Here is a 19,349-nt window from a genome sequence, read left to right as displayed (position 1 = left end):
TCTCATGCTGGCCTGAATGTGGGTTTATCATTGAGCTGTCAGTCAACATCCGCACAGTGTTTGTATATAAAATTAATCGAATGCAGTGTAAAATACTTTTATACATATTTTATACAATATAAAAATATGATAATATCTTTCGCCAAATGAGTCTGTTAAGTCATGCTTGCTTTCTCTTCAATATTCCATCCTATCCATGCCTAAAACCGCTCTACTCCTCGTCTGCTTGTCCCTCCATTCTCAGCTCTCACGCTTCATTACGCTCATGAGATAATGTAAATACTACTATATATGTTCCCCGTAATATAGATAAGCCCATCATGTCTGTGTGTCTGTGTCTCTCTCCCCCTCAGTGGTAGCATCGCGCCAGGCCAGCGTGTGTCCGTGGAGCTCATGTTCACGCTGATGTGGTCGGGCGTCAGGCAGTTCCTGGTGGACTTTGACTCTGACCGGCTCCAGGACGTGAAGGGAGTCGCCACGCTGGTTGTCCGCAAGACTTCACCCTTGTATTCTCCCATGTTGCCCAACATATTCGCATAGAGAGGATTGTAATGCCCTACAAGTTGTGATCAAACCTATAGCTGTCAGCAAGGCTCTGGCACTCACTCGTATACTAACAAATATCATTTGCAAAGTCAAGCAATTGTAACGCGAGCACTAACTGGGAACATCAAACAGTAAAAATTGTTTCCTTACAACACAGTAATGAATAAACAGTAGCCACAGTTATCTTCACAAAACAAATCAAGTTCATTTAACCAAGATATGAGTCTGTATCTCCTTGAACAGGTGGTGAAGTTGCTATTTTCTTTTAAGTTAATCTGCATGCGGAACGGGGACAATGGACGAATATAGTTCGAAGAGGGGAATTCCTTCCGACCCGGTGCGACGTGGAAGCAAGTCGAGTGGCAGGGAATTATGGTGCCTTCTATTTGTCCACCCGACTCGATCTGCGAGTCGGATTTCCGAGTTACAAACCGGAAGTTGCAAATAGAACGCCTCAGAGGTCGTAAAAACGACTCGTCAACTTGTCTGAACTCAGAGGACCCCGAGTTCAGTAACAAAGATGGCTACTCCGAGCATCACATGTAGTAAACATTGTTGTTTTCTACTATTTTAAGCACTTGTGTTTTTGTTGTAACCAAATGAAGAAGTCGTACACATAGCACTGTATACTGTTACCTATAGGCATGTCGTTACAGTCTTATTATGTGTTAAATACCGCCTATTTTGTAGCTTGTGCCGCTGAAATTGGCTAGAGACGCTCCATGTTGCTATGACAACAATGCCGATTCTTGAGCAGAAAGCAGAGCTCCTACTCGTCTTGTTGTGTGCCAAATAGAACGGGGTCACTCGTTTTACAAGACGTGAGACCGGAGGGGAAACACGTGCAATGAATCTGCCGGTCTGGATCGATATCCACTGTAGACTCCGGCGCCGTCTTTCCCTATCAAGACCCGCCAGCCTCCTTCCAGCTGGAAGCATCCAGCACTGTGGCGTAACTATCGGTAAGCAGGTACTCCAGTCGCTTAAGGGCCCCGACCAATCAGGGGGTCCGTCAATCTTCGGAGGGCTCCACCCACCCCAGCGACTTCAGGACAACTAGAGCCGTTTTCTTTCAACATTCGCTCGGTATCTCACTATGGGACACGCCCCTCGCACTGTCCCCCAGAAGCAATTTTACACTACGCCAGTCGTGACTGGCCAAGAGACGTGACGTCTGCTTGCAGGGGAGGGACTCCCTCCTACTACATAAGTCCTGTCGTCACGTCATCTCTTCAGTCTTTAACCTCTTCTCGCTCCTAGAAGCACCTCTCACAGAAGGAAGTTGTAGACGGCATAGCAAACTGCCCAAAGAGCGAGCTAACCCCTCGGTCGCCGAGCGCTAGCCTATCGCTACTTCAAGCCCCTGTAGAGAGAAAGACTGTAGACACAGTAGCTGCTAGTACCCATACTAGTTTGCACCCATTTGTTCTAGTTGGCCTGTCACCAAACAGCGACTGATCATATACGGAAAACATGCAGTCGGAGTCAGTACCTACCCTAACCGAGGGCTCGGGGAAGCCTGCCCATGCTCAGCCCACAAGGGCTTAAAAGACACCATTATAAAACAGACAGACCAAAAACCAAAAGTAGATGCTAAACAATACTAACATTAACGATATAAACCATCCTGACGTTTCATCCAGGCTTTAGTAACAAAAGAGGCTAACTTATAAACATTAAAGGTAAACAAACTTTCCATCCTGGCATCATGATTACCCCAAAATATTTCAGGGTTTTGAGCAAACAGTTCATTTACAACATGTACTCTTACACAAAGTCCTGTGTTTGCGGGAACAAAATGTCGGGAGCGGATAGCCACTCCGTTTGCATCCACTGCCTCGGGCTGGAACATGCCAAGGCAGCCCTTGCATCCCCGACTACCTGCGAACACTGCGCACCCCCGATGGAGGCCGCCACGTCGGCCCAGCGTACAGCGTCATGCTGAAACGCTGGGAGGAGAAGAAGAGAGAGGGTGAGGCGCTGCGACTGTGTCTCCCCAGAAGGGCGCCTTTCCCCACCAATGCGCCTGGCCAGGTGTTCACCCAGCCCCGCGCTCCTCCACCGGCTTATCGCATCCCAAAGCGTCAGCCCCAACAAGACGCCGGAGCATGGAGGTGCGTGGGTGAGGAAACCGCCCACGCCCGTGGCGCCGCCACGAGGCCGTGCGGCCCCTCCGGTCACTCAGGGGGCCGTGAAGAAGCGGCGCGCTACCTAGGGCGCTGCAGCCAGGGGGGTACGGCAGGCCCAGCCAGACGCCATCACCGTCCCCCCTAGATGTTCTGTTCCGAACCCGGTCCCAGGACGGGTCACCGAGGGCACGTTCAGGGCCCTGCAAGCGGCGTGGAGAAGCCTGTTCGGCGCTCTCAGTTCACGACCGGACAAAGAGAAGAAAGAGTTAGGGTAGTAGTGTTTATGGTTAGGGTAGTAGTGGTTAGTGTAAGGGTAGTAGTGGTTAGGGATAGGGTAGTAGTGGTTAGGGTTAGAGTTAGGGTAGTAGTGGTTAGGGTAAGGGTAGTAGTGGTTAGTGTAAGGGTAGTAGTGGTTAGGGATAGGGTAGTAGTGGTTAGGGATAGGGTAGTAGTGGTTAGGGTTAGAGTTAGGGTAGTTGTGGTTAGGGTTAGAGTTAGGGTAGTAGTGGTTAGGGGTAGAGTAAGGGTAGTAGTGGTTAGGGTTAGAGTTAGGGTAGTAGTGGTTAGGGATTGAAAGAAGAGATTGAAACTTTCCACGCCACGCGAACCACGCTTCGCCACTGGACGTGAGCGAGTGACGGTAGCAGTTGGATGTGGATGTCCATGTCCTATAGGCTGCAGCCAGACCCCACTCACAAACTCAAGCAGCATTCGAGAAAGATGTTTTCATTAGACAGCTGTCAGTTGACTTCGGGTCCATATCATTTCTCCAACGCTCCATTGTTCCGACCTCTCGGACGTATACAGAGTCCAGCCGGAGGAGCTGGCCCTGCCGGTGGAGGAGTCTGCATACGACCGAGAGGTCTTAGTCTTTATTTAATTGGGAGTAGGACTGTGTTATTGTTATAGTTGGTTGTACAATGTACACCTGAATGTCTTATCTCACGTCCTCCCAGTTGGAGGACTTATTAAAACCAAAGCTCATGACCTTAGGTGTGTACTAGCGCCTTCTCCAAAAACATTGTATTGCACAATTCAAGAGGGGGTTGGGTTGATACTGAGGGAGGCTCTTTCTCACAAGCTTTGGAATGCTCAATAAAGCAGATGAGCTGCCACCTCTACAGCATCCTGCTCAACATAATAAGCAGAGCAATTTCAATCCAATCCAATCTCCAGACTCTATGTCTTTCAGAAACCACATAAGGAGTTCTTTCTACACAGCAGCATCTAATGCTCTGGGAGGGATTGGATAACCTGTTACCCAGTCGCCTCAGTTTAGCCACAACATGTTTGGCTCAAATAATAGTTTGCATAAAATGTCTTTATTAAAATTTAACAAGACAAATACAAATACAAATACAAAAATCATGGCAAATCATTGATTAAAAAACAACAAAATAGTGATCTGCAGAAGTGCAAAATGCATGGATATATATCAATATCAATACTTCATTTAATATCAATAAGCCATGCTTTATGATAGCCCCGACACATTGCAAAGAATTAAGGCAATGTTTGCATTTTCTTCACATTAATAGAAATTAATTCATTAATTGAATCAGCACTACAGAATCATGGTATATTGAGAGAAGTGAAACCATTGCTTGACTTTGCAAATTATATTTGTTAGTATACGAGTGAGTGCCAGAGCCTTGCTGACAGCTATAGGTTTGATCACAACTTGTAGGGCATTACAATCCTCTCTATGCGAATATGTTGGGCAACATGGGAGAATACAAGGGTGAAGTCTTGCGGACAACCAGCGTGGCGACTCCCTTCACGTCCTGGAGCCGGTCAGAGTCAAAGTCCACCAGGAACTGCCTGACGCCCGAGCGCATCGGCGTGAACGTGAACTCCACGGACACACGCTGGCCTGGTGCGATGCTACCACTGAGGGGGAGAGAGACACAGACACACAGACATGATGGGCTTATCTGTATTACGGGGAACATATATAGTAGTATTTACATTATCCCATGAGCGTAATGAAGCGTGAGAGCTGAGAATGGAGGGACAAGCAGACGAGGAGTAGAGTTTTAGCGTGGATAGGAATATATGGAATATTGAAGAGAAAGCAAGCATGACTTATTACGAATTAAACGATTGAACATGACGTCATTGCTCTGTGGTCGATTTTTAAGGACCATAAACTGCACCTGGATTTGATTCTTCCTCTTCATCTGCCCCGGAGATGCGCCGCCCTGCCTTGTTGTACACCTCCCGCTCCTTGGCTGAACCTGTGGAGCAGGAGCAGATTTGGTCACCCACAGCGCAACGGACATGAGCGGATCAACAACCTCTGTCGAGGCCAACAATATTAACATCCACTGTGCTCTAAACGAAAACAGAATGTTTTCCTTTGGATGTAGTTAGGGTTGGGGCTAACAGTGATCAATGAAAGGGTTTCTTTATGTCTGTGTGTCATGCAGTGTTCCCCCATCGATCGCTGTGGCCCTTCATCCTCACCATACCATAAAAAGTGGAATTCCAAATAATATCATATAATCAATTTGGATCATTGTCATTATTAGTACTTCTAATTCTAGTCTTAACTTTATTGATCAGCAACAATCAACATAACTATAATGTTCCATTCACAGGGTACCGTTAAAGATGTAGTATTTTATACCATTATGATGGGGTGGGCATCGCACCCCATCGTAAAGGTATTAGTATGACACTGTCTCTTTATGTCGAACTGAAACCAACCTTCTGGGTACTTGTACTGAAGGGTTATGTCTTCCCTCTCGTCACTGTAAGGACTTTTGGTGCTAATGTTCCTCCCAACTTTTGCGTTGTTTGATGCAAGCTTTAAAACATTTAAAAAGAAAACGCAAATGAATTTCCGCAGCAATTCTTTTTTAAAGTTAAGCAAAAAGTGGTAGGAGTTATAATAAAAAATGATAAAGAATAAAGACATGCATAATATTCACCCACCCTCTTTCGCTGACCGTCTGGTCTGATTTCCCATTCGATGATGTCTGCATTCACCTCAGCAAAGACAAATGGAGCATCAAACTTCACATCAAGGTCCCCTTCTTTAATGGCCTTCAAAGGACATGGGCCACAGCGAAACATACCTAGAAAACAAAAAAATCCAGATTCATTCATTTATTTTTTAGTGTACAAAAAGCGACTTTGCACTTTACCCGTGCATATAAAACACTGAAGAGTTCATAGAATAATAATAATATACAAAGCACAAGTCATTTCTTTTGCCGGATTTAAACTGATACAGGAGAACAAAGAAGTTGCAAAAGACACTATATATATATGCGTAAAGAAACCCATTTCCAAATGTATCAAGAGGGCCCTACCACTACTCCTCTCCTGAGGTGTGGGGTCCAAGACTTGCCAGCCACCATATCCTTCAGTTAGATCTTCTCTCTGCATATAAGACTCGATCCAACAATGAAAGTTCCTGACACAAACCACATAATAAAAAAAATACATTATAATCACACAAAGTTGGGAGTTGTGTTATGTATTCCTATAGGAACTCATAATACATAACATAACAGATTTTTGTGTGTTTGCATGTGCTGTGAACACGAGAGGATCCTACCAGATGCTGTCACGATGGTCCACTTGCTGGTTATGTATGTCGTACACTCGGTCGATGGAGAGGTTTCCGTCTGTGTCATGGGCTGACGCAAAGTTGGTGATGCAGCGGGTGGGGATGCCCAGGCATCGCAGCACTGTGAGGGGTCACATGACACATTAGAAAGGCTAGAGTCCCACAATGCAGCCGTCTGTCCTTTATTTGGTGTCAACTAAGTTTGTGTTAACCTTAGACATTTATTGACATGTCACAATGCAAAGGAAAATTCAGGACGACGTTCCGATGAGTTTTGTGTGTGTGTGTGTGTTTTTAATATTGTGTTATTCCTCTGACCTGTGCAGGCCACGGCTGCAAACACCCAGCATTGGCCATATTTCACTTCAGACTTGGATTTGCTCCACTGCTCAAGGATGGGCACACTGCTCATCCACTGGGTTGGCGCCACTCCACCTGTATAAGGTGCCTGCCACCTCCCCACCACGACTCCACCGTCACGGTCGTTGGAATTCACCTGGATAAGGGAGGGAGGTTAACAAGATTTTAACCATGTAAAATGATCTAAAGTTAATTTTTTATGCTACTGTGCCTGTCATGTAGTTATTATTTTATTGTTTATGACAACTGTTATTTTAACTACAGAGTGCTAACGCCAGAAGCTTCACAGCCAGACAAAAACAATAGCTTACTTTGGTTTTCTTCAGGATAAAATAGATTTTAGTTACTACTGTATTGGCCATGCACATCCATATACAACCAGCTCTGTGATCTGTTTCTGCGTTTGGCTCTGTTGGCCTGATGCAACACACACATGAATAAAAATAACTAACGGTGGAAGTGAGTGTATATCTCCTACCATGGCAATGACTGTCCTGCTGATGTAGACAGGGTCCCATCGCTGACTCGTGCCATTTTGGGGGTCTGACTTCACTGGCTTAAAGCGGTCAAGCATCTCAAAGCAGATGTCCATCACATTGTCTTCAAACTGAGAATGTCACAAAGAGACAGACCGCAAATGTTGGGAGCGTCATACAATTTAGAAAGAGAGAAGAAATTAATGATATTGATACTATTTAATAATTGTCATAATATAGGAATTATTCAATCAGTGTGTGTGTGTGTGTGTGTGTGTGTGTGTGTGTGTGTGTGTGTGTGTGTGTGTGTGTGTGTGTGTGTGTGTGTGTCTGTGTGTGTGTGTGTGTGTGTGTGTGTGTTACCTGTCCGAAATTCCATGGCAACCCATGCATCCAATCCACACTCCCAGTGAAAATGCGACCATTCTCGTTCATAATGTATTCCTGGAGCAGACTCTCATTAGGGAGGTACACGGCATCATCTAATAACACACACACACACACACACACACACACACACACACACACACACACACACACACAACCACACACATGCAAAGTTGATATGAACCTCCATATGTATATAGGAGAAAACAGGATGCCATGAGCACACGTCTGTGTAATGTCAATGTGCTGCAGAAGTGAGATGACATGTGAAAGCTCAAGTACAGATTCATTATCTTTTAAAGTTTTTAGATGTATGGGGATGTTACGTTTGTGTGTGCACATGTGCTGTGTGTGTGTGTGTGTGTGTGTGTGTGTGTGTGTGTGTTTGCTAGTATTACCTTTGCACCAGGGATTAAACAGCAAGTACATTTTGGTAAAGTCCGTCCTCTCCAGACGTCTATTCCCTGCCATCAGGTCAACAGCCAGGCTGTACTCGCCAATGGCAGCGCGGGCTGGACTGTACACAGTCAGCAGTAATTCGTTGTTTGCGCTCTGCTGGTGTAACCACCACTTGTCATCGGACCCTCCAGCCGTTCGCTGTCTGATCACAATATCATCGTTGATCTTATTCTTATCTGTGGAAATGCAAGGTAGGATACAGAAATATGTTACAAATTGGTAATCTGAAAATACCCGTTGAACGTTAAAGTGCAATGTGCAGGTGGATTTTGTTATTAATTACCATGGCGTGCTCGTAGAAGGAAGATATCAAGGTTTTTTGTTATTTGTTACTGCCAGCAAGTGATGCAACTAGCAAACTAATATACTGTAGGTACAAGGGGAGCAGGACGCATTTCACAACTTCAATTCTCTGCTCACAACATGAATACATTTCCTTCATACTATACTTCCCACACACATTATTTAATTGGTGAATAATAAATAAATAACGGTTTAGCTACAGAAATAACCTGTTTACATTTTTTACCATTATTTTTTGTTGGATAGGCCATTTATGAAAAGCTAATTCAATGTGTTGCCTAGGCCTAGTTACCACTCTATCCCTCATGGAATTACACGCTGCATAAAGTCTGAGGGTATTTTGTTTGGGTATCTCAAACAAAGCAAGGGAACCAGGCCTACACATAAATCAATATTTTAAAATGGAAAATTAAAGGAATAGAGCAGCAAGTGAGACTCTTCAAATCACATAGCTCTATTTTGTTTGAACAATCTGTGCAATCTGGACTTCAGTTGCTTACCCTTTAAGACCAGGGCCAGCTCATGGCCGTCCTGCAGCGGGTCAGAGAGGTGCACCGTCAGAGAGAAGGCTTGTCCCCGGCGAACAATCAAACGCTTCCTATCAATCTCCTCAGTTCGGTGTGCCCGGTTGTTTTCCCGGCTTCTCAAATCCACACCAGCGATTAAACCTTAAAATGAAAATCAGAGACAGGATGTTAAGGAGTAAAACACAACTATGTGTTGTTTGGCTAGTGGGATGACTGTCCTGGTGACTTCTTTATGTGGTGGCCCAGTGCCTCAGATCTGCTGTAGTAGGTCTATTTGTTTATGAAATGTGGATTGGTCATATCACACTCTAGTGCAGATATAGATGCAGCACATTTCTCATTCCTACTGTAATCACAAGAGCCATCTTGTTATCCTTATAAGGTGTAGAAACACCCAAGTGACACAGAGACAGACAGTGAGAGGGACGTTTTACAAAGAAACAAGTGGAAAAAGAAGAGAGGAAAGAGATATGCAGATGCAAATGGTTATTTGAGAGAGAGAGAGAGAAAGAGAGAAGAAGAAGGAGAGAGATAGAGGGAATCATTTATTCAAATAACAGGCGAGGAAAACGTAGGATGAATACCAATGTTAGAATGCTACTCACGGTTTGTGTGGGCCATTATCTTTGCTAAATTCTTCCCAAGAGTTGCTCTTACACTGGTCCAAGTTTACAGCGCTGGGCTCTAACCTACTTCTCATCAAGACCCTGTATTTATACAGAACTGAACTGCCCTCAGCCCACCTCCAGACACACACACACACACACACACACACAACCTGACCACTTGACCTCTGACATAACACTTGCTTAACACACCCACTGGCATCCCTAGAGAAAATGAATGTGTGTGTGTGTGTGTGTGTGTGTGTGTGTGTGTGTGTGTGTGTGTGTGTGTGTGTGTGTGTGTGTGTGTGTGTGTGTATTGCAACATTCTTTGATTTCAGCAGTATTGCTCATATTGTTACTTGCTTCCCCATACTGTCATCACTGTATGCAGGGGCGGGCTGTACTGTTAGGCAAACCAGGCACTTGCCTGGAGCCCCAGGCCCCATAGAGGCATTTTGGGGCCCACAAAATGCCCTCTTTATATATATATTTTTTATATTTATATATATATTTATATTTTGTTTTTATAAAAATCCCGTCATAATAGCAGCGTCGGGATGTCCAATTTCTCACGCATTGACGGTCTCCCTGCTAACGCGCAAAGCAATCATGCAACTTCGCTACACCAGCCAGCCCCCCCCTCCCCCCCCGTCAACAATCCTGTCCGCCCGCAACCCAAAATTCAGCCAAATAATAATATTACTATTACAAATAATACTAATTGGCTGAAAACCAGGCGTGTATTCTCGGAATGTTTGGATATCAGCTTTTTCGGGAAAAAGTCTGACCTCGTCCCAATCTCACCCTAGTGTTAGTTCAGTGAGCTGGAGCACACCCACACCGTCTCCCTCCAGAAAGGAAGTTGATTTATGCAGGAACGGACATAGCATGCATATATTTTATCCATTCAGTCCCCCCTGATGTCACTCTGAGGCCAATATAACTTTTAGTTATATTGAAAGATAGAACGAAATAGCACAATAAAGAAATAACAAAATAACAACAGAAATGTCTATATGATAGTTTGTTGGAAGTTTAAAGGTTTACCGTCTGGATTGTTTAGGAGATTTAGTGTCACCATCACAAAAACATTTGTCTACATGCACAGAAACACAGACAGGTGTTTGTCCAGGGCAACAACCGGCTCTTTGTTAGAGACATAAGGACCAAGTGGGTAAGGACCAAGTTCCTTTAGGTCGGGTCGGAGTCCCGACGTGGGTAAGGACGTGTTCCTTTAGGTCGGGTCGGAGTCCCGACGTGGGTATCAGAGACTGTTGATCTTAAATACATTGCACTTTCTAAAATGCTTTTTTTTTTTTTACTTTGCCTTTATTTTCCATCTATATTTTACTTTTTTACTTGTCTATTATTTTCTTTTATTGTACGAATGTTTATATGTGAAGCACTTTGAGTCTGCCTTGTGTATGAAAATTGCTATATAAATAAAGTTGCCTTGCCTTGCCTTATGGCTGAAGACCAGCAGATGTCAAATAGGTGGGCCAACAAGTGACAAACATGCATATTGGGCTGTTCAGCCACCTACTTTAGAGGCTGTGGGATCTCTAGGCTTTTATCACCTGGATGCCTACTGCCTGGTACTGGTATAAATAGTCATAATATCACTGTCCCCCTAGTTTTGCAGATAAAAATAGCAATCTATATGATATAATCGAGTGGCAGTAACTTTCATCTGTGCGGAAATATTGCCAAATCTGATTCCTGTTCCTCTTTGAGTCCAACGTGACCTTGATGTGTTGAGCTCACCAAACTTGCAAATATTTAATGTCTATGAAAAATATGAAAAATCCCTTTTAATCAGAGTGACATTTTTCTTGCCAGGTAAATTTCAGCCTAAGGAAGAGACCTTCCAAATGTCTGCGTTCAGGTGTGGGGCTGAGGCAGCTGCCATCAATTGAACAGGCAGGGAAGAACAAAAGTAGAGAAGCCACATGGAGAAACATAGAATGTGTGATTGTGTGACTGTAATGACTAGGCCCAAAACATGTCTTTAATCTGCTTCCGTGTTACAAACCCACTAGAGCTCTCAGGTTATCAGTGGTCGACCTGCTCACTGTTCCCAGGGTTTGAATAAAGCCTGGTGGAGATTTTAATTTGAATGTACTACATATCTGGAACAAACTTCCAAAACGCCTGAGGTCTGCCTCAACACGTTTAAATCAGTGCTCAGTGTGTTTCTTTTTGCAGCGTTAGACTTGCCTTCCCTTTCCTTTCCATATTGTGTCACATTGTCATACTGATGTTGTCCACATAATGGGTTATGCAACCAAATTCTCATCGTAGTATCTGAAGTCATCTAATATTTATTACCAGCTGGTTGAATCAATGAATCCTTGACCTATGTTTCATGACTTTACACTGTATGTAGAGCAGTAAGATACTCGTTGATTGAAATCCACTCGTCACCTTATTAATTAAACTGATATAAAACAGACATAATTAACTGAGAACGCAGCCCTGAGGTTCTCCAGGGCTCAGGGCCAATGCAGAGGAGGTATCCAATGCAGAGAATGTATCCAGGATACATTAAACACAGGATCCAACAAGCTTAGTGGACACAATAGGGGTCATTGCTGAGCTGTAATCTACATACCACATTGTTTGTGTTACTGTTTCCCTTTCCCAAGTTCAATAAAACATGATTTGAATTTGAGATTTGGGATTATGATCACCCTACCATGTGTGATTAACTCTTCATGTGTTTTGATGGTGGTCAATGCTGCCGTGCTGCTGTTGCCAAGTTTTTTTTAAGTATACTTTGAGTGAGCTGTTCGTTATTGACCTGGTAAGTTGGTACATTCACATTTAAGTCTTTCAATTATCTAGTGATGGCCAAGGTAGGGACTCTTAGAAAGACTCTTAGAAGACTCGTAGAAACATGAGCATTTAACATTTTGTAAAGAACCAGTTCAAATGACAAGTCAAGTCAACAATAAGTACATTTACGTTGTGCCCAATACAACTTGTGTTTAACAGTGTGCGCTACTACATTTGGATTTGTGCTACTCAAATATTCTGCTTGCTAGCACCAGTGCTACCACCCAATAAAATAGGCTTTGGTGGTGAATACAATCATTAGGTTGGTTAGGGTTAGGGATAGGGTAGTAGTTAGGGTTGCCAACCGTCCCGTAAAATACGGGATCGTTCCGTATTTGGCAACTAAAAGACCTGTCCCGTAATGATCTGATACGGGACGCACTTTGTCCCGTATTTTGGGGTCGTAATCGCGTGAACCCCCTCCCCCCCCCCCCCCCGTCAACAATCTCGATCAAGAGGTGTCCCTTATTTGAAACTCCGGGAGTTGGCAACTAGGGTTGCCAACCGTCCCGTAAAATACGGGATCGTTCCGTATTTGGCAACTTATGCCGCTTTTCCACCGCCAGTACCAGCTCGACTCGACTCGACTCGCCACGCCTTTTTGTGCGTTTCCATTGGCAAAAAAAGTACCTGGTACCTAGTACCGGGTACTTTTTTTAGTACTACCTCCGTCGAGGTTCCAAGCGAGAGGAGTAGGTACTTTTGTGTGAAGTAAACAGGCTGCTGGTAACTGATTGGCCAGCGGCTGTAAATGGGAATAATCACTCAAAGTTAAGTTGTGTCCGGCGTGGTTGGAGTCCACGAACCCGCTCCCGAGGGGGACACTGATCAACGTTTCGCCATGTGTGTCGCTCCTTTCCCGGGGCTAGAGTTAGGCTGCGCGTCGTTATGTGTGTCGGGCGTGGATGTGTGTGTCCGGCGTGGCTGGAGTCCACGGACCGGCTCCGGAGGATCAGCGTTTCGCTGTTTCGTTTCAGTGTCGTTCCTTTCCTAGGGCTCGAGTTTCGCCTCTATCAACGTTACCGTATGACAACAATAGACGCACAGTCATTGCGCTTTTTATTTTATTTTATTTCCCATCATAACCTTTCCCGGGAATCAGGAAATAGTCTTGATCAGATTCAGATTTCCCGGGAATCGCGTCTCCCGTGATTAAAACCTAATGACGACCCGCCCATGGTGGAGAGGTTCTTTTCTACGACCCGCCCACATTGAAGAGGTACTTTTTTAGATGGAAACGCAACCAAACCGAGTTGAGTCGAGGCGAGTCGAGTCGAGTCGAGTTGGTACTGGCGGTGGAAAAGCGGCTTAAAAGACCTGTCCCGTAATGATCTGATACGGGACGCACTTTGTCCCGTATTTTGGGGTCGTAATCGCGTGAACCCCCTCCCCCCCCCGTCAACAATCTCGATCAAGAGGTGTCCCTTATTTGAAACTCCGGGAGTTGGCAACCCTACATATACTACTGAACAATATAAACAAATTATATAAAACTAAACCCCATCCTCTTTCATTTTTAAATAGTATGTTAATATTTTGAATGAATATAAATGAAAAGATATGCGTGTCGTGTGTATAAGCTATACACACGACTTTTTATATGTAGGGTACAGATGCGCGTGCCTAACTGCCTATGTAGTTGGAGAGTAGGCTATTGATATAATAATTACGAATGAGCGAGAAATTACACAGATTAGAATAGAAACACACACACACACACACACACACACACACACACACACACACACACACACACACACACACACACACACACACACACACACACACACACACACACACACACACACAATCGGATGGATCTGACTGGGATTTTCGTGAGTGGGGTCTGGCTGCAGCCTGTAGGACATGGACATCCACATCCAACTGCTACCGTCACGCGCTCACGTCCAGTGGCGAAGCGTGGTTCGCGGGGCGTGGAAAGTTTCAATCTCTTCTTTCAATCCCTAACCACTACTACCCTAACTCTAACCCTAACCACTACTACCCTAACTCTAACCCTAACCACTACTACCCTAACCCTAACCACTACTACCCTAACTCTAACCCTAACCACTACTACCCTATACCTAACCCTAACCACTACTACCCTATCCCTAACCACTACTACCCTATCCCTAACCACTACTACCCTATCCCTAACCCTAACCACTACTACCCTATACCTAACCACTACTACCCTAAACCTAACCAGTACTACCCTATACCTAACCAGTACTACCCTAACCCTAACCCCCTAACTACCCTAACCCCCTGTTATTTAAGTTCAGCCCACAAGTTATGCTTTGTCAGATCGTACCACAAGTTTGGTGAGATGCGCTGCCTGTTTCTGCTCTGCCAGAGGACTTTGGATTCTCTGCCCTGTTATTTTCTGTTTTGGATTTTTGTGTGTTGGAACTTTTTGCCTTGATCTTCTGTGCATTACATTTTTGACTCCTTAGTTTGACTGTTGACCAGTCTTCCCTTTGTTTTTGTTTTTATCCTAAAGAAAAGGAATAAACGTTTTTTCCAATTATATCCGGTCTGCACCTGGGTCCTTTTCTGCAAACCTTAACAGAAAGTATAATAAATACAAGCCAACAAAGATTAATAGAGGGAGAAAGGAGGCGGGGGGAGGGGGGAAGAGACGACCAATGACCAACGTCCCTCTGTTATTGTCACATGATCGGGTTTGCTGCTATATGTTGTTCCACCAAAGTGTGTTTACCCGTAGAGTAATAGATCGTGCACATGTTTGGAAGTTGAAGCATCGTTTTAAACATCCACAATGAAGGATCGTTCTCTTGCACCATGATTGGATCTATGGTTCTTCTCTTCCTATGCCTGCTGTTCTTCTTCGTTCGCACCAGACGGCCTAAGGACTTCCCCCCTGGGCCCCAGCCTCTGCCGATATTCGGGAACCTGCTCCAGCTGTGCCTGGAGAATCCTATGAGAGATCTGGAGAAGGTGAGAGCCAAGTTTACCTTACTCTTTTACCTGGTTTTCAGTGTTTTAATACATTAAAATACCTTCAGATTATTATTATTTTAGTACCATGATTGTGTAGTGCTGATTCAATTAATTAATTAATTAATTTCCATTAATGTGAAGAAAATGCAAACATTGCCTTAATTCTTTGCAATGTGTCGGGGCTATCATAAAGCATGGCTTATTGATATTAAATGAAGTATTGATATTGATATATATCCATGCATTTTGAACTTCTGCAGATCACTATTTTGTTGTTTTTTAATCAATGATTTGCCATGATTTTTGTATCTATTCTTGTTAAATTTTAATTAATTTAATTCTATGCAAACTATTATTTGAGCCAAATATGTTGTGGCTAAACTGAGGCGACTGGGTAACAGGTTATCCAATCCCTCCCAGAACATTAGATGCTGCTGTGCTCTGCTATTATGTTGAGCAGGATGCTGTAGAGGTGGCAGCTCATCTGCTTTATTGAGCATTCCAAAGCTTGTGAGAAAGAGCCTCCCTCAGTATCAACCCAACCCCCTCTTGAATTGTGCAATACAATGTTTTTGGAGAAGGCGCTAGTACACACCTAAGGTCATGAGCTTTGGTTTAATAACACAAGTCCTCCAACCGGGAGGACGTGAGATAAGACATTCAGGTGTACATTGTACAACCAACTGTAACATTAACACATTCCTAAATAAAGACTAAGACCTCTCGGTTGTATGCAGACTCCTCCGCCGGCAGGGGCAGGTCCTCCGGCTGGACTCTGCATACGACCGAGAGGTCGGAACAATGGAGTGTTGGAGAAATTATATGGACCCGAAGTGAACTGACAGCTGTCTACTGAAAACATCTTTCTTGAATGCTGCTTGAGTTTGTGAGTGGGGTCTGGCTGCAGCCTGTAGGACATGGACATCCACATCCAACTGCTACCGTCACGCGCTCACGTCCAGTGGCGAAGCGTGGTTTGCGGGCGTGGAAAGTTTCAATCTCTTCTTTCAATCCCTAACCACTACTACCCTAACTCTAACCCTAACCACTACTACCCTAACTCTAACCCAAACCACTACTAACCTAACTCTAACCCTAACCACTACTACCCTTACCCTAACCACTACTACCCTAACTCTAACCCTAACCACTACTACCCTATCCCTAACCACTACTACCCTAACTCTAACCCTAACCACTACTACCCTATCCCTAACCCTAACCACTACTACCCTTACCCTAACCACTACTACCCTAACTCTAACCCTAACCACTACTACCCTAACTCTAACCCTAACCACTACTACCCTAACTCTAACCCTAACCACTACTACCCTATCCCTAACCCTAACCACTACTACCCTATCCCTAACCAGTACTACTCTATCCCTAACCATAACCACTACTACCCTAACCCTAACTATTACTACTCTATCCCTAACCACTACTACCCTAACCCTGAAAGGGACATAATTTACTAAACATCATCGCTGGCGTAAAACGATTTTGACGGTAGCAGTTGGATGTTGATGTACATGTCCTACAGGCTGCAGCCAGACATTATAGGAGTTTGTTGTTGCTGGTGACTTAAAGAGGTCAGCCGGTGGATCTATTACCACTAGTTGAAATGGTTACAGCGCCACCTATCGTACCGGGGAATGACATGTGTCGGCCAATGAATCGGTTTACTCACCGCCATACTCTGACAATTGCAGTTGTCCAATTGCAGAGCATAGTCAAACTATGGCTTTAATCGGATTAAGCTGTGCATGTAAACGTACTGACTGTATTTTGGGAAAGTTTAATAAATACAAGCTTAATTAATAGAGGGAGAAAGGAGGCGGGGGGGGGGGGGGGGGGGAGAGACGACCAATGACCTTGACCTTGGACTGCCACTCTCGGTCGTTTAATATGGAAATGGTAATAGGTGTCGTGCGCCTTGAACCTCGTCCAAGATAACCGGTCTTTGGCACGTTTCACAGGTTTGGTATGTCTACCATGTGAGGCGCATGCTTTAAGTCAAAGACGTCCCTCTATTATTGTCACATGATCGGGTTTGCTGCTATATGTTGTTCCACCAAAGTGTGTTTACCCGTAGAGTAGAGTAGATTGTGCACATATTTGGAAGTTGAAGCGTCATTTTAAACATCCACAGTGAAGGATCGCTCTCTTGCACCATGATTGGATCTATGGTTCTTCTCTTCCTATGCCTGCTGTTCTTCTTCGTTCGCACCAGGCGGCCTAAGGACTTCCCCCCTGGGCCCCAGCCTCTGCCGATATTCGGGAACCTGCTCCAGCTGTGCCTGGAGAATCCTATGAGAGATCTGGAGAAGGTGAGAGCCAAGTTTACCTTACTCTTTTACCTGGTTTTCAGTACTCCGACACCATCGGAGTACGCAGGTGCACGTTGGCAGACGCTCCAGAGAAGTTTGTTTGACTGAATTTTATCTTTTTAACTTTTTCGTGGTTTTTGCCTCTTCTTTTTATGGACGATTTTTTAGAGATACTGTTCCCACCGCATACATGAACCCTATCCCTTTTGCCCACGGACATTTTCTATTTTGCTGATTTTGGGACTCCTGCCTCTATTCACTGTGTCCTCTCCACTCAACTTATGCGCGCTACACAAAATATGCCTGCAGGTCTAACCGACTCACTTAATGAGAAGGCTTTGCAACAATGTTACGAGGCTGGCATTTTTTACCAGAGACCTCACGCTCACAGATACACACATAGAAGCTTGCGCTGGCGCCTCTGTGCTACAGATAACAAGGTCATTTTTTCTATCTGCACAAAGCGGCGTGACAGTAGTAAGCATTCACGCAAACACACACAGCGTGGCATAACACCAGCCTTTCTGCGTTCCTTTCCAGTTATCACCCGCTCCCCTCCTGCAATGAAATTAATCAAATTGGGTCTTTTTAATGCGAGATCCATTAATAATAAATCATTACTACTTGGCGAAACCATTTCTGGCAAGAATTTGGATTTTCTCTGCCTCACTGAAACGTTCCAGAAACCAAATGAATACCTGGCTCTGAACCAGTGTGCTCCCCCTAGTTATAGCTACCTTGCCTGCCCTTGCACTACTGGAACAGGAGGAGGAATTGCCGTGATATATAATACTGTTTGCAGTGTGAAAATCACAGATATACCACCACTCACTCACTCGTCATGGTAGTGCTGATCTATCGCACATTGACTTTGCTACCCACAAAAATGACCTCATATGCACTGCCGGGGTGGAGCCCTCTAGCATTGAGGGCACTGTTTCTGGGCTAAGTGACCACATCCTCATCACCTGTGACCTGGAAATGCCCCGCCCCTCCATCCTTTTGAAACGCACAATTCGATTTAGGAATCTGAAATCTGTGGACACAACCCTGCTCTCCAGTACCATGACAAACCTCCCCACCACTGACTCTGTTGCCACCTTCAATTCGTACCTGGTCTCTGTTTTAGATGAAGTAGCCCCTTTAAAGGAATGCACAGTGTCCTTTTTCAAATCCTCTCCCTGGTATAATGAAGAGCTCCGCTCACTCAAGATAAAAGGCAGAAAGCTAGAATGCCAGTACAAGAATTCAGGTCTCTCCACCTTTGCTCCCACCAACACGGCTGCTGTGACTGAATTGGCCAACCAGATGAGGAACACCAACTGCTCTCTTGACCATCTCCCAACACCTCTGGTCAAGATCTGCCTACCTGCTTTGGTGCCTTCCATCACAGCCATCATCAATACATCCCTCAGCATTGGGATCGTTCCAGATGAACTCAAACACGCAGCTGTCACTCCTGTTCTCAAGAAAGTAGGTGCTAACCCATCCAAGCTGTCTAACTTTAGGCCCATTTCCAACCTCCCCTTCCTGGCCAAAGTCCTAGAACGTGTTGTCTCCAGCCAACTACAACAGCACCTGACCGACCAAGACCTTCTAGAACCCTTCCAGTCTGGCTTCAGAGCAAGACACAGCACTGAGACGGCCCTAGTTAGGGTCACCAACAACCTGCTGCTGTCTGCTGACTCTGGTGCTAACTCCATCCTGATCCTCCTGGACCTGAGTGCAGCATTTGATACGGTCAACCACACCATCCTCCTGGACCGTATGAAGAACCTCTTCGGCCTAACTGGATCAGCTCATGAATGGTTTCGCTTCTACCTCTCTGGCCGCTCCCATCAT

General features: G+C 44.8%; 1 protein-coding gene across 1 annotated transcript; it reads right to left on the bottom strand.

The window, feature by feature from the left end:
* Positions 1-3,984: 3,984 nt before the first annotated feature.
* LOC311357830 (protein-glutamine gamma-glutamyltransferase 2-like) lies at positions 3,985-12,709 on the bottom strand. Its single transcript, XM_084477857.1, has 13 exons — positions 9,370-12,709; positions 8,738-8,905; positions 7,874-8,110; positions 7,452-7,570; positions 7,091-7,219; positions 6,571-6,748; positions 6,241-6,373; positions 5,993-6,096; positions 5,613-5,755; positions 5,385-5,484; positions 4,832-4,912; positions 4,644-4,674; positions 3,985-4,565 (listed from the first exon to the last, which is right to left on the bottom strand). The coding sequence occupies exons 1-13, from the start codon at positions 9,383-9,385 to the stop codon at positions 4,379-4,381; spliced, it is 1,626 nt and encodes a 541-aa protein (XP_084333983.1). The 5' UTR covers positions 9,386-12,709; the 3' UTR covers positions 3,985-4,378.
* Between the last annotated feature and the right edge of the window lie 6,640 nt (positions 12,710-19,349).

Source organism: Micromesistius poutassou (genome assembly GCF_964030765.1).
Source record: "Micromesistius poutassou genome assembly, chromosome: 13".
Taxonomy (NCBI): domain Eukaryota; kingdom Metazoa; phylum Chordata; class Actinopteri; order Gadiformes; family Gadidae; genus Micromesistius; species Micromesistius poutassou.
This window is presented reverse-complemented; position numbering and strand designations above follow the sequence as displayed.

Coding starts and splice junctions, on each gene's coding strand:
- LOC311357830 (XM_084477857.1), bottom strand. Junction 5,756..5,992: donor ACCTCAGGAGAGGAGTAGTG/GTAGGGCCCTCT, acceptor TTTGTTTTCTAG/GTATGTTTCGCTGTGGCCCA. Junction 4,675..4,831: donor AGAGGAAGAATCAAATCCAG/GTGCAGTTTATG, acceptor CTCCATTCTCAG/CTCTCACGCTTCATTACGCT.